The 15560-nt window shown below is 46.5% G+C and overlaps 1 protein-coding gene across 2 annotated transcripts; it reads left to right on the plus strand.

Annotated features, from left to right (window-relative positions):
• Positions 1–4754: 4754 nt before the first annotated feature.
• Positions 4755–13749, plus strand: nicn1 (nicolin 1). Of its 2 annotated transcripts, none has more exons than XM_076746473.1 (7): positions 4755–4889; positions 6167–6316; positions 7683–7862; positions 9115–9228; positions 10542–10610; positions 10826–10930; positions 11034–13749. In XM_076746473.1, exons 2-7 carry the CDS (start codon positions 6170–6172, stop codon positions 11073–11075), a joined length of 657 nt encoding a protein of 218 aa, XP_076602588.1. In that variant the 5' UTR covers positions 4755–4889; positions 6167–6169; the 3' UTR covers positions 11076–13749. The 2 variants fall into 2 exon arrangements, with proteins under 2 accessions (XP_076602588.1, XP_076602597.1); XM_076746482.1 differs by having other exon boundaries at positions 4763–4889; positions 6170–6316.
• The last annotated feature ends 1811 nt before the right edge of the window (positions 13750–15560 follow it).

Consider the following 15560-nt stretch of genomic DNA (forward strand, 5'->3'; position numbering starts at 1 on the left):
CTTCAGGAAATTCATCCTGCCACTGGTTCACTTCCTGTTAGAATGTCAGCTTAATGGCACCAGTGTGTTAAGCGTACAGGAAAATAGATGCATTTTATGGTTTTGTGACTGTGAGTAAGTCAGTGTGAGTTAGTGGCTCACTGGAAGAAAGAACAGGAAAAGGCTTTGTTCGCTTTCATTGTGCACAGAACCACCTGCTGATGGCGGAGCAGCGAGTGCTTCAGTGATGTAACAGCCCTGAAAAAGTCCTGAAAAAACCCAGTGTTGTACAAATGACAGAATGAGTTTCAGAGAAACCCCCGACGCGTCGCTGTAACGAGCCGGCTGCATCCACAGGCGACGCTCTGAAGCCACGGATCGATGGCGGAGGAGACGGCCTGGCGAGGTTCACTCACGGAGGTTAAGACAAGCGCCATGTTTTTCAGTCTGCAGCCAGAGCTCGCTGATCTGTACAGTGACCAGGGACTCCTTCAGTCCACTTCGATCCTGTGACGCTGTAAACATTTCCACTGCTGTGCTCGTGACGCCACAGCAAGCTCTGCCTTTGTTTCTCTCCGTTTCGCCTTTTACACTGAACCGATCGAGTCTGTGTCGTCTCAGAACGACACCGCTGCTGCCGAACTCTCATCTCACCATCTGAGAACGAGCGGCGTCGTACTGTATGAGGCCTGATGGGATTACAAATGGATGAAGTCTTTTCATGTCACCCAAAAGCTTGAAATTACATTCACGTTTTCTCCTGACAGAAACCGCTCGCTGTCACTCTGATTTTTTCTCCTTTATCTCCAACAACTTAGAAAATCATCAGTGTAGAAACATCTGGAAAGCATCTGCACAGATGTGATCGTAGCTTGTAGCCACTCTAATGCATCCAGACTGAAATGTCTCAACAGCTATTGGACAGATTACTTTGAACCCTGGTACACATTGACCTCCACCTGCAGGACCAACTGGAACTCGTGACCCCTGAACTTCTCATCAGATCAACGTTTTGATTTGTTACTTTATGACCAAAACCCTGCAAACCTAATGACGCTCCTCAGCCTGAGCTGCACTTTGTTTAGTGTTCAGTCCACTGCAAACATCCTGTGAAATATCACATATTTTCTCCATGTGCTTATATATTTTCTACTGTACAAGACAACAAAACACTGTATTTTATTACGCATATCTTACCATGTGCGATCCAAGCGTTTTCAGAAGCTGAGCCATTCTTCTCCAGGCCACACACACACACACACATATCTGTATATAAAGAGTGTAAAAACAGTGATTTCCCAGAGTGGGATCAATAAAGTTACATCTTATCTCTTATCTTAATTAGCTAATTTTAGCATGCTAACATGGCAAACTAAAATGACGACTGTGGTAAACGTTACCTGCTAACATGCTGTTAGCATTCTCATCAGCTGATTCGGCTGCAGACTCTCGCTCTTGTGTCTCTGGTGGAAAGCAGATCCTGTTTTCTTCTGTATTTCTAACGGTCGGAAGTCAGAGACAGTTTCACGCTTTGACCCGCGGTTTGCAGTGAATCTCTGTATTAACGAGATGCAATGCAGACACACGAGCAGCGGTGATCACTGCGTCGACCCGGACCGACGGTCAAGTGGTGAACACAGACTGGACGAAACATGGACGTCCAGATGGACTTAACTTCCTCGTTGTTTGGGGTCCCACTGCTGCATGTGCAATAACAACAATCTGAAGGATTTCAAGTATATCCGTTGTTCCCTTGAAGTGTTGAACTGACTCTCCCCTCGCCACAAACTGGACTTACACATTATTTTGGACTCTAGAGTGCTGAGCAAAAGGTTCTGTGAGCATCAATCACAGATATAAAGCAGATAAAAAATCACTGGATTTAACCAATTCTGATAAAACTAAGTGTGTGTTTTCCAAGCCTGAGAGCAGGACTGCAGACTCAACAATCAGGTTCAAATTAAGATGTAAACACTGAGGGCAAACGATGCTTTCATTACCATCAACGCCATTAATCCACCTGTGTTGATTACTGTTGGATTTCAGACGTCTTCCCTCTGTGCTGTCCAGTGTTCGTTTATCAGACTGCGCTCATTCATGTTATTGCTGAATTAAATGCCAGTTTGTGCAGTAATTAAAGTCAAACTCATCAGCTGGAGAATTTCCTCAGAGCCACATGAGGGACAGTTATTGCCGAATCCTTTTTTTATTCCTCCGTCTGTATGTTGGTGGGTCTGTGAAATCACTGAGTCTCTCTCAGAGCTTCTTTTTCATTTTATTTTCTTTATTAGATTTATTTTTATCTCCCCGGCTGGAATTGAAGGTGATTGTTTCTCTTCTTGGTGTGTGTTCGTGTTGAATGTCAGCACCGTGTTTTGATTCTTCCATTTTTGTCACTTTAAGTGCTTTGAATTAAAGCGCTGTAAACTTTAGAATTGAGTTTTTTCTCCTCCAAATCCAGCTTACAGATCCTGAGACTGCTTCAGTTTTGAGCTAATTGGATCCGTGGATGGCTTAAGGCTTTAATTTGAAACGATTTGAAATTATTTTCACATTTTGGCACCTTGAGATGCGTCTTCTTCTAATTTCACCGTGACAAATATTCTCTCTGCTTTCGCCTTCAGTCTGTCAAGGTTATCCTCTGTGGCTCAAAGTGTAAAGCAGCAGGCTTTGTCAGTTGCATGTTTCTTACATAAGAGCGACACCTCGGCGGTTTTCTTATGTAAGAAACATATCATCGACCGGGCCGAATGAACCCCCCCCCCCGTCTCAGATGTGCTTCACCAGCAGGAGAGGCAGGTTCAAAAAGCAGAGCAGGGACGGGAGAATGTCCTGGTCCTGCTTTGTCTGGCTTAAAAAACGAGCTCTTATCGTGGAGGAACCAGACAGATGGCACTGACAACTGGCAGACAGACACACGGACTGACAGAAAAACAAATAAAGAAAGGCAAGAAAGGAGGAGGGAAGGAAGGAAGGAAGGGAAGAAGGAGACAGGAGAGGACAGTTGGACAGACAGCCAGACTGATGGAGTGAGGCCAGCGGTGTGGGTCTCAGAGATAAAAACCCACTGGACGTTGCGACTTGGACGGGGAGGAGTTTTCCTCTCCCCCTCTCTCCCTCCACCCCCTGCCTCCCCCCTCTGCCTCCTCTAAGCCCCTGCAGCTCCATGCTTGCTTGCGCAGACCATCTGGGAGAAAGGGGATTGTTTTTGCAGAGGGACCCACGGTGCCAGCTTCCTGATCTGCTCCCCCTGCTTCAAACACAACAAACAGAGTGGATGAATGTAGGCCATTGTACTGTATGTGGGGGCAGAGAGAGGGGAGGGGGGAGAGTTTGGTGTTTTAGAGCTGGACTGATAACAGCGACAGGGACGGGGGGGGCTGAGGACGAATCACTGAGACACTGAGTGACAGGTGCAGTAAGACAGCAGCACTTCAAACATGAGGACTTAGAATTAAAAGGCAATTAAGGGAGATTTCTGTTATCTGTCGACAAATGTCTCTCTAACTGTTGGACATCGTCCACGTTGTGATCTGAACTGCTTTTCTAATGTTCTGCTTTGACAGCAGTTAGCTTTTCTTAACACATCCTCGTACATAAATGACACCACAGGCGTCACGTGACTGCTGGAGACAACAAGAACATTAAAACACATAAAACAGTCAGTGCAGGCTGCTGATGGAGTGTTGTGGCGTCTGGATTTCAGTTCACATCTGGAAACCCGTTGATTCCCCTGTAGAGTCGTGAGCGGCTCTTGAACGCAGCACAGTTGCTTCTATTCTGTCCATTATCCTGTCAATACATAAAGGCTGCTGTAATGACCCGCGCAGCTGATCAAAGCATGGATCGGGTCTACTGGACGCAGGGTGAGGAGGACTGATTACTGCAGGGCAGATTTTTGATGAGATGATGAGGATTTGGCTACAAATCAGAAATAATAAGAGTCATAAAGCAAAACGACTCATTTGATGATCTAAGTGGATGAGCATACATCATGTTTTGGAGATGGGATGTTTTCAGACGGGTGTGGATGTGAATGAGGTGGTGAGATTGGCCTTTACATTTTAACACTGTGATGGAGGTCTACTGCATGGAGTAAGGCTGCCCTCTGCTGGACACCTCCTGTAACGACACGTGAACATCTGGAGGCCTGCAGCAGCCCACCGTTTGAAAAGCAGGAGCCCCTGATTTCTTCTATTTCTGCATATTTTTCACACTTAGTTGTCTTCAAATAAAATTGAATATAAGACCAAAACAAGTCCAATAAACACAAAATGCAGTTTTTAATATTACCATTTATTGGAGGAAAAAGTTGTTGTTGTCGTTGTGGTGGTGGTTGTTGTTGTTGTTGTTGTTGTTGTTGTTGTTACCCTGGATGATGATGATGATAATAATAATAATGACATTATTTAAAAATAATGATTATCACTGTAGACTGACCTGAATATCAGTCTGTGTTCAGTGAACACATCTACAAATGTCTGAAAATCATAGAATTACATTGATACGATAATGTTAACAAGTAGACAACAATGGAACAGCGTTTGCAATAAATGTGTATTTACGTTCAGTAAGTCCTCCTGAAACTACACGAGCCAGAATGAAGGAAGCCACCTGAAAAGGTGTGGTTCGCTTTTTTTTTTTTTTTCTTTTTTTTCTTTTTTTAAGACTGAATGCACGATGCTCAGCTGTGTTGATTTCAATTGAATGAGTCGACCATGAAGGCGCTGAACGAGCCGGACGGGAGCAGGTTGGCTGGCCCTTTAAGACGCTCACCGTCACCTTGGTAACAGACAGGAAGTAGCAGAGGGCCTTTAGCATGTCAACATCTGCGACTTGAAGCGTTTCCAGCTCGCTCTGCTTCTCTCCGTCCGCTCTTACAAACCGTGACTCTTCTCAGACAAACAAATGTAAGTACTGGAGCAGAACAGCGTCAGTCTGTGAAGCTCTGCGGCTGAGTCGCACTCAAAATTCCGACTCATCTGTTAGCTGGTGTGCTATCGTTAGTTTCTAGCATGTTAGCTTCTGTGCTAACGTTATAATTAGTTCGAGTGAAGGTTAGTTTGTCGTCCGCAGGTGATTTGCAGCATCACAACATGAATATTAGGCCTGAGAGCCGTCAGTGTAGCCGGTCAGTTACCGACCCGTGTCCCGTCTGTCTGCTCGGTCCTCTGAAATGTCGCTGTCCATGGTGCTAGCATGGAGACGGCTAGCAGAGAGCTCAGGCACGTTAGCCTGGAATGATGTTAGATGCATCATCATCATCATCGTCATCATCTTCATCATCATCATCACAGGCTAAAGTCAGAAAGGTGTGTGATCCGTTTTGTACACTGTGGTCTGTTAAAAGAAATTAGTGCACAACAAATGCAGTAAACAGAAAGGTTAGAATCTCTGATATGTCGTATTTCTGTTTGATTTGCGTGATCATACTGCGAACCCAGTTCTCCTCTGTGCTGAGTGTCCCCGTCATGAACTATAGAACATAATGACACTAATAAGATGTATGAGCTGAAAACACTGTTTGATCATTTGAGTAATGATTTGTGTCTTACATGATATTTCTGCAAAAAAGTTCGTTATCTTTTTCAAAAAATCGAAGAATAAAAATGTAAAATCTATGAATTTGCAAATTTTGTTGTCCATCTCAGTGTTTATCTTCACATTTGATGTGTAAAACCTGGATTCCAGCAAAGTCTGGACTCTTTAAAACCGAAATCAAACCAGAGTCAGTCATCAATAATCAAACTGTGTTCACTGACAGCAGTTTCCTGAAGTGTCTCTGAGTCCATGTGTTCATCTCCTTCATCCAGTCATGTGTTCACAAAGCGGTGAACCCCACTGGCCCCTTCGTAAAGTGGTGGCCCCTTTCATACCCAAACATGCTGCTCTCAACGTGTTGCTGTTTACAGAAATCAAAATTCAATATTGACTTTGTGCTGTTTTCAGTTGAGTTTATGTCAAAAAGGATGTTATCACATTCTGTTTTATTATGTTTAATGGCATTTAAAAAAAGTGCATGTGGGAGTAGCTCAGAAGACGTCCTTTTATCAAATGTCATGGACAGATGTCTCGTTTTGATAGATGAGTCAACACTGAGGCTTTGACAGGAAACAGCCCGTTGTGTTTACTCCATTTGAAAAAGGTGTGTGTTTACATGCAGTGTGTACCTGTGATTTGTTTCCAGAAGATGAGTGGGAGCGCTGACGGCATCAAACCTGTGAGCTGCACCGTCAAACCTCCGGTCTATCTGCACATCGGAGACACCAAGACAGACGCAGCTCACTCCGGTGTTTGCGTTGTCGATGTCACCCTCCCCTTTGGAAAACCCGTCAGTGTAAGCTGCCGTTTGTCACAGAAAGCTGTTAATTGGATGAGCAGTACCAGTTGTATCCATGACAGCCGTCATAAATTCAGTCTTTTCACGCTTTGGCTCCTGATGTTTCGCCTGCAGAATGAAAAACTGTGTTAATCTGTGCAAACAGAGCAGAGTTCATTGACACGGTTCATGTCATGAGCACTCAAAGGACACATTAACTCATGATGTCGGTGGACGGACACTTGTTTTCAGAGCGGTGTCCAGAACTGAGCAGGTAACTGCTCTGACTTCACCTGAGCTGCTTCATCACTTCTCAGCTGATGAGGCTGAATTTTCTGTGATGATCCTGTTGATCACGAAGAACACAGTTTTTCTTCTGCTTTGTTACAAATGAACCCTTTTCATGTTTCCATGTGTTGGAGCTCGAATCACATGACCGTGCATTTAAAGCTGTGGTCTGTGAATGAGTCACTGAGTCGTGTCTGTTTCTGTCAGATGTGCTCACGTTCTGTCGCTTTGAGTTCTGACCACACGTTGACCTGACAGCCCATAACTAGTGTCATACTAGAAGTAATTGTACTTCTGTTGGAGAGTGCGCTAAAGAAACATGTTTCATCTCTTCAGAGGTTGATTTTCTTTGCCTCCAGCATGCAGTTAAAATAAATCCTCAAAGCACCATTTTCCCTCAGCCTTAATTTTATTCAGCATCCTGTTTCTTGGGTCTCCCGGCGGCGCTGGCTAATGAAGCAGAAAATACACACACATACAAACAAAACATTTGTTTATATATAAAACTGTATTCCTGTCTTCTGAGATACTTCAAATATTTTGGGCATTGACCTACTTTTTAGCATTTAGTTCTAATTAAAACTGGTTCTTAATGCAGAGCGACTCCTCATTAGCTCAGAGCTTCAAGCTTCAAAGGCGTCTGCCTGAAGCAGGTTTATGCATGCAGGAATAATCTCCACCGAGCCTTTCCATGGTGTGTCTTCAGCTTTGAATGTTAATACTGAGATTTGGCAGACTCAGTGTTTCTTAACCAACAGGTTAAGACCCACTGTGGACTGGAGGCGTGTGTCTTCTTCAATATGGCGTAATGAGTCTGATTTATTGAGCAAAATGATATTTTTAAGCTTCATTTCCTCCAGCAGGTCACTGGGGAACTTCATTTTATTTATATGAAAGCCTTGTAAAATGTCATTTTAAGTTGGGTTCAGTGCTAAAAAGCTCATTTGTAACACAAGTTTATCCTTTCTGAATGAATCTGAGCGCCCTCTGATGTCCTGATACCTTCACGTAACAGGAACATGGTCCTGTAGCATCAGTGGCGTTTGCCCACAGCGTGTTCAGTGTTTGTGATCCACGCTCACCGTCTGTCTTTCAGATTGAGGAAGTCACCTTTAAAAACTACTACACCGCCTACGTGACGGTGCGTCTGCTGAGGAGGAGCCCCGGACAGGAGGCCCCCGCCAAGTGGTGCACTGCTCTGAGAGACCTGCCCCTGATGGACAACCCCCACACTGAGAGAGGCTCCCAGGACTACTACTCCATTCACAGGACGCAGGTGAGCTGGAGCGTGTGTGTGTGTCGTTAAGTCTCTGTAGGCCTGTCAGCCGGAGGCCAGAGGAGCCTTTTGTCCTGTTTTCACCCGAAGCAGAAGTTCGAGTCGCAGCCTCCAGACTGTGGACCGTTCATTTGAATCTCTGCAGAGAAAACAATGTGAGGCGCTGCAGCAGTGGTCACATGTTCTTTCAGGTACCAGACATGAAATCCATGAGTTTGAAGGCTTGACAGAAGCCAGCAGGCTGTGCAGAACTTCAAAAAGGCTGTCAGACATGATTTCACATCTCTGAGAAGTAACACAGTGACAACGATCCACTCTTTCGTTGTGATGAGACAAACGGTAGAAATGCAGCGTTCAGAGCGCACTTGTACAAGTTTGACCAGCCAAAGCAGCACATTGTCGGGTGGTCATGTTGATGTTGACCAGGTTCACCCCCGTCTTGTGCCTGGACCGGCTCCATTCCAGTGAAGGAGGACACTGTGTGCTGGTTGGTTTGAGCCGAGCTTTATTTTGAAAAGGCAGGTGGAGGAAATGACAGAGGTCTCATTAAAAAGCTGAAGTGCACACATGCTGGTTTGGACCCAAGCCGTGCTTCGGCCGTCCTTGGGGTTCAGAGCCCTGACGGTTCTTTGACATGTGGGCAGGAGAAGCCGGGCATCGAACCGGCAACCCCGCGATCAGTTGAACGGTCTCCTAATGAGTTTCCCGACAGATCCCAGGGGGCAGAAACCAGCACAGGTCATTCACCTCAGCTGACCGGCTCAGTCAGCATCGTGATGCTGGTGTGTGGAGACGATTCAAGCAGAGTTATTTTTCATTTCTTCTCTTTATTTCTTGTTTATTCTCCATGCAAACAGAGCCAGATGGCGAATGGTGATTTCATTTTTGTTTACTTCAGATTGAGCCCGAGTCTGACATAATTTAGAGGGTAATCGTCACAGTGTAAATGATGTTTGTTCACTGTTTATGGCTTATTGTTTGTCATTTTTATCCTGAAGGGAAGTTCAGTGTGTGGGGGGGGGGGGGCTGCTTCTCTCACTGTTAAAGTTTTTCTTTGTTTGTTTGTTTGTTTGTTTGTTTGTTCTGGAGGGCGGGGGCTGAACGTGGTTCAGTGGCTCAGAGCAGACTGTTTCTCTTCAGTGACGTTTGCTCACGGCTGCTGAAGAAGAGCTGAGTCAGACCAACCTGAGCAGTGACGTCCACCCGGGATCTTCTCCTCATCATGTGCTCCCATTTCTTTCACTCTGTTCAGATGCAGGTGGAACCGGATCACGTGGTGTCTGTGAGGCTGATCCTGAGACAGCCGTCCTCTGCCTGGCTGACCTTCAGCCTTGAAGACATCAGAATATTTCCTCACATGGAGCCGGTTAGTTTGCTTTGTTTGAAGATTCATGTTTAACTTGTGACCGTCAAAGTAAACCAGCGTTAATCACAAACTCAGCGAGCGAGTGGAGATGGAATAACGCTCCTAATGAGCTCTGCATGCCACAGAGGGTGGAGGAAGTTACTTACTGACTGCACCACCAGTGTGCTTTAGTGTACACAGCGTCAGTGTTGCATTCAGGGTCTGTTTGGTTCGTAGTGTAATTACACTCCTGGCTTTTATTTGATCTCATGTTACTTTTCCAGCTCAGTCTGTGCAGCCGACACACGGGCTCTCACCTCCACACCTGTTAGTCAAACCTGCGCCCCGTCGGCTGAATATTCATAACGCAGCCACAGCTGGAGCATTGTGCCGCTGCTGCGTGACGACACTGCACTCTGTGGACGTTATCAGTCCCGTTTCAGTCCTCCACCCTCCACACAGACCCTAAACAGACGCTGATGTTCTGAAGCTACCTGCCAGCTAAGTTTAAAAACTCATTATCACACAATGGGCCACAGGCAAAACAAGGTGAGGTGAGTTAAACCTGCAGCAGACACCTTTTTGGACGATACGGACAGCGGAAACAAGCTGTGGGCACAACAATCACGAAGCGTCGTCACAGGAGTTGATATCCAGAGTCCACTCTGTCAGTTTTTTGTCTCTAGCGTCTCCTGGGGGAAATCGTCCACCATGCGTCCCACCTGTCTGCTGACACCTGCAGTCTCTCACCGTCCTCCTGATCCAGACTCTTCACTCATGTTTCACGATCATCGTACGTCTGTTTTCTGTCCTCATAGTTTGGATATTCTGCGCGTCGTTCTGATCTGAATCGGGGGCATCGTCTCCCGTCCAGACTGTAAAGCTCCGTGAGGCAAACTGTGATTTGTGATACTGATCTACGTAAACAACACTGACTTGGCTGTTTGGTTTTTGCAGCTCTTCTTGCTGAAACCCAGTTTTGACCTCTGAGACTGAAGCAGAACATTAAAGTTGTGGCTGTAAAGTCGCTGTGTTCGCTCAGTCTGTCGGGGTTTGACCTGTGGGATTTTACTGGCTTCCATAGCCGCCAGCTGTGTTGTTGTTCTTGATACGACCACCAGATGGTGCCCGTGTGAAATCCTCCTCACACAGAATCAACAAACACAAATCTAAAGGCCGGACGAGAAGAATTGGACAGTTTCCATTTGTAAACTGCGCCTCGTCCCCTCAGCGGCTCCTCTCAGATGTCCGTCTGGCACCTGGTCCCTATGTTTTTACAGGTGCTCTGTCATTGGCTGCACAGTTTACATGAGATTTGCTCTTTGTCCCTCCAGGACCCAGACAAGGAGGTTTCTGATTGGCTGTCTGACCTCACCCTGGTTGACCAGCACCCTGACCTGGAGGTACACGTCCTGTTTCTGTCTGTTACCATCTCATCTCACAGAGAAGAGGCTGTCCTCCATATTTTACAGTAAATTCACTTTAGACTTTTAGGATGAAAAATGAAAACATCATAAGGTCCCAGTCAGAAACGTGTCCATGGGAGGGATCAGGATCTGTGTCCTGCAGGACTCCTCGACTTCCTGTGCTTGACGTCTGTTTTCCTGTTTGTCCTCAGGGTCTCCCGGACCCCCAGACTGTGTCATCCAGTATCCAGCAGATGTGGGCTCTGACTGAGGTGATGCAGACCAACCAGACCACGGCGTCCATCGGGCGGTTTGACGTGAGTCTGAAACCCAGACGAGCAGACGTGTTCAGCTGATGTGTTTTTAATACGAAACGAAGGAACACGAATCACGTTCGTCTGCTCTCTGTTGCTCCTTCAGGTGGATGGATGCTACGATATCAACCTGCTGTCCCTGACGTAGCTCAGCCAGCGTGTCCACACAGAGGACGGAGTCCACGTTATGGAGGACCACAGCTCAGCATGTGTGATGACACCTGAAACGTTACCTGTCTGCTTTGAACCAGTAAGAACATCTGCAGAGAAGAACAAAGGAAAAGAGTTTGCTGCCTTCTGTTTTCCATCCAACCATAAAACCACCGTTTCACTCATTTACACCTGTTTTTAAAACGCTGTTCAAACACTGCTGCACGCCTCAGCTGTGCGGAACACGCCGGTTCTTTACAGGGCTGTCGAGGTCAAAGTTCAGATTTGTGGGTCAGCGTCGGGTTTGGTTGATGTGAGCCGCGTCGTTGTGATGGTTGACATCAGAGTTAAGAACTCTGCGTGCGTGCGTGCGTGCGTGCGTGCGTGCGTGCGTGCGTGCGTGCGTGCGTGCGTGCGTGCGTGTCCTTTCCGAGGACGTTCATTCTTCATGTCTTATCTGCAGAGCTGTCAGTAGAAACTAACGTCCTGTCTGCGGTGCGTGATGAGCACTTATCAAACAGTATTAACTCTGGAGTCATCAGGGAGTGAAGTACATGTACTGTATTTATCTGAGTTAACTCCCAGCGGCGCCTCTGAAAACATCAGCCAGCGTTCGCACTTTAAGTGCAGAACAGCCTCGTGGATTCTCCAGAGGTTCCCTCGTTGTTTCCGTCCTCTGGTTCTGCTGCTGTGCAGAGAACAGCCTCGTGTTTGCTCACGTCGTCAACATTCAGAGCTGTGACACGTCTCGCAGTGCACACCGACACGCCTGACACACAGCAGCAGTACACTACAACAAAGTTTTACTCTGAATATAAGTGAAGTACTTGCTATGCAGTACTTCAGTATATGTGCTTAGTTACTTCCAGCACTGCTCATTTGCAGCTCAGATGTTTTTAATAATATGTTTATCAGTTAAAAGTCAAAGTGTCGTTTGGTGAAATGTGATGAAAACATCAGTTTATTGAAAACAGTCTGAGCTGCTTTTTATAGTATTTTCTTCATCTTTCGCTTTAACACATTATCTCAATATGTTTTTTTTCTTTATTGCGACAGCTAACCTCAGTGATCTGATGTCTGTTTATGCCGCTGACTCCACAAAGTCGCTTTACAGTCTGTGTTTTATACAGACGTCGTTTAAAGGCTGGAGCGAACACAGGCCAACAAAAGGAGGCTGTAAAGTAAAAGACTTGGGTTAGAGAGGTGTGTGTGTGTGTGTGTGTGTGTGTGTGTGTGTGTGTGTGTGTGTGTGTGTGCGTGTGTGTGTGTGTGTGTGTGTGTGTGTGTGCGCGTGTGTGTGGGCGTGCGCATGTGTGTGTGTGTGTGTGTGTGTGTGTGTGTGTGTGTGTGTGTGTGTGTGTGTGCGTGTGTGTGTGCGCGCATGTGTGTGTGTGTGCGCGTGTGTGTGGGCGTGCGCATGTGTGTGTGTGTGTGTGTGTGTGTGTGTGTGTGTGTGTGTGTGCGTGTGTGTGTGCGTGTGTGTGTGTGTGTGCGCGTGTGTGTGTGTGCGCGTGTGTGTGTGCGTGTGTGTGCGTGCGTGCGTGTGTGTGTGTGTGTGTGTGTGTGTGTGTGTGTGTGTGTGTGTGTTCTGGCTGAGCTTCTGTTCACCTGAGCAGCTTGAGTTGTTGCTGTCCCTCAGAGGCCCATCTGGTTAATGGCTGCAGGTTTTCCTCACAGAAGGACTCGTGATGAATGAGTGTTCACGCTGAATGGGACTGTGTGTGTGTGTGTGTGTGTGTGTGTGTGTGAGTGTGAGGCTGAATTTCTCATTTAATAAGCTTTTCTGTGAATCTGACTTTTTCAGTTGGCCTGATTAAAGTGGAGCTAATATTTTCTGTGTGTAAGTAACCAAATGGTGATGTGTTGGTGGGACCGCTGGTGGACCTGGTCGACACAGGTACTCAGAATGACTTTACGATGCCTTTAAAAGTGGCCGTGCTTTAATCTGCTCGCTGTAATCTCACCTGTTGCCGTGTCGTGGTGAGCTGATGACCTGCAGCTGCTCCGGCTGACAGAACGTCTCCTCAAACAGCAAACACATCCATGATGCATTACCTCTGCTGCTCCACCACTCACCACTTTGTGCGTGCAAGGACTGCACACGTTATTGTCTTACTGTTACTCTGTGCATATGATTCCAATCATTCTCAGCAGACCTGTGTGTGTTCAGTATATTCAGTGTTCATTCTGTTTGACGTCGTCCAGAAACAACAATAAGTACAGTGAGGCTGCAGCAGTGATTGAACCGACACTGTTTCTTCTTTAAAGTAGTGCGTCTGTAAAATGTGTTAACGTCGTGTCACTAAGTCACAAAGTGTTTCACAAGAACGGAAAGGTGAAGTGACACCTGAGCCACTTTCACAAGAAGAAACAATCAAAGAAACCAATCAAAAACACAGTGAACACCTGAAACCTGCTGCAAATAAACGCAAAACAATATTAAGTTCAGCTATACAGAGAATCACAGGGGTCCCAGGGTCGAGCCCTGAGGGACACCAGAGACAGCAGAGACGAGTCAGACACTAAGTCTGCAGCGGAGACGGTGAAACTTCTGTCAGTGGAACAGTTTAACGCCTCGTCTGCCAGGAAACAGCATGCACGTTTAAATCATCTTCAGCTGATACGTTTCATGGATATAACTGAGAAATAATAAATAATATCATGAAAACCTTCAGGATACTTTTTTCTGTATTTATTTGATGCATACTGACATATACAGTTAAAATCTGTCTTTTTCTCTGTTCACTTTTTATTCGCTCTTCTTCATTCTTTCATAATTCCGTCTGCTTTAGTTACTGTTGGTCTGACTTTGTGGATCGTCTGTCTTCATCAGGGACAGACCGAGCACCTGCACTCATTTATTCAGGTTGTATCTCCACATACACCGACTGTCCTAAAACATCTCTCTTTGTATTTTTCACTGTTCCTTCCTTTTTATTTCCTCCCACACTTTTCTGGCGGTGTTTTTCTCAGCTCCTGTCACCTGTAAAGCCCTTCGAGACATTAAAGGTGATATTGGGCTCCACAAATAAAGTGTCCCCGACTTGACTTCAGTCCATAGCTTCCAGCAGAGCTGCAAATGGCAGAGTCGGCCGAGAAAAGTAAATGAGGGAAGTCAGGGAGAGAAGGAAATCGAGTCAGAATTGAAGGAACAAATTGTGTGCAGACAGGAGACTCACCTCCCCTCAACACACACATACAAATCAGCAGCTACAAAACTGTGTAAACCACAAATCTGCAGAGCCAGCTGGCAGCTCGAGAGCACTCCACATTTAAATTCATGCACCCGGCCTCCACCTGCAGCCTGCATACTGATGCAGGAGACGGGGGGAGGGGGGACACCGTGTTTATGTGAGAGAGACAAAGAAAGACAATTAAAGAGACGGACGGACCAACAGACGCAGCAGACGGAGGGTCTGTACCCGCGGCAGCCGAGTGATGAATCTGTTTGTTTTCCTTTCTAATAGAGCTCACAAATCTCCCTCAAACACGCCGACACGGCTCTCAGCCCACAAACCTCCGTCTTCTCCTCAGTGCCTCCCTCTGTTCTCACCGTCTCCTCCTGCAGACTCACAGCTCCTCCTCGACAGCTGCTGTTCAGAAATGTGATCAACAAAACAGAAAAACAGGAGTTCATCTGAGCCTCAGACCAGCCAACAGACGTGACCTCACAAACACTAAACCTCGTCACTGACGCGCTTAGCTGTACGCCGTTAGCATCGATGCTAAGGTTAGCACAGCGAGCTGCCCGGTGTGTTACGTTGGACGTGCTAACACTCGTTGGACAGCATCGGAGGAAATGAAAGGTGTCGTTTGTTTGTGTTTTCTCTCTCACGTCTTTCTTTTCTCGGGCACGAAGCGAAACGTCACCCAAATAATGGAGCCACAACGTCTCCAGCTGACTTGATTTTACTTGCAAATTTCCCATGTTAGTGTTGAAGGAAGGCCAAGAGTCTGACCTTCTGCTGGGAAGAGGCTGCAGATTTTCTGTCCGAGTGGCCTGAAGCCTCGGACGCACCTTCACATCCTGACGCTGCAGTAATCCTAAATGAACTTGGCCTGAAGACACGTGGAGACGGTTTGAAGCGTTAGCTGAACAGAATCCCCAGCAGGCGCCTTCCTGCTGGTCTCATTTGGACTCACTGAGCCTGAGTCCGTCTGCTCGTCAACAGTTGAGACAAGAGCACATTTTGCTGTTGACAGGGAACATGAAGCATCTCTGGACGGATGTTTTTGGCCTGAAATCAAGCGTGTTTTGTTGAATGTCTCTGATCAGCTCCCCCCTCCTCCTCCTCTTCCTCCTCCTCCTCCTCCTCCTCCTCCTCCTCCTCCTCGGTTTGACTCAACACGTCGTCGAGCTTTCCCTCCACATCCAAAATCTGATTCAATCCTTCCAACGCTGCATCACTCTCCGTGTTGAGTGAGGAGCCTCTGCGGCTTTTCACCCCAACGCCATGAATCATTTATTCAGATGAGCGAGTGA

This window comes from Chaetodon auriga, chromosome 2 (genome assembly GCF_051107435.1).
Source record: "Chaetodon auriga isolate fChaAug3 chromosome 2, fChaAug3.hap1, whole genome shotgun sequence".
Taxonomy (NCBI): Eukaryota; Metazoa; Chordata; class Actinopteri; order Chaetodontiformes; family Chaetodontidae; genus Chaetodon; species Chaetodon auriga.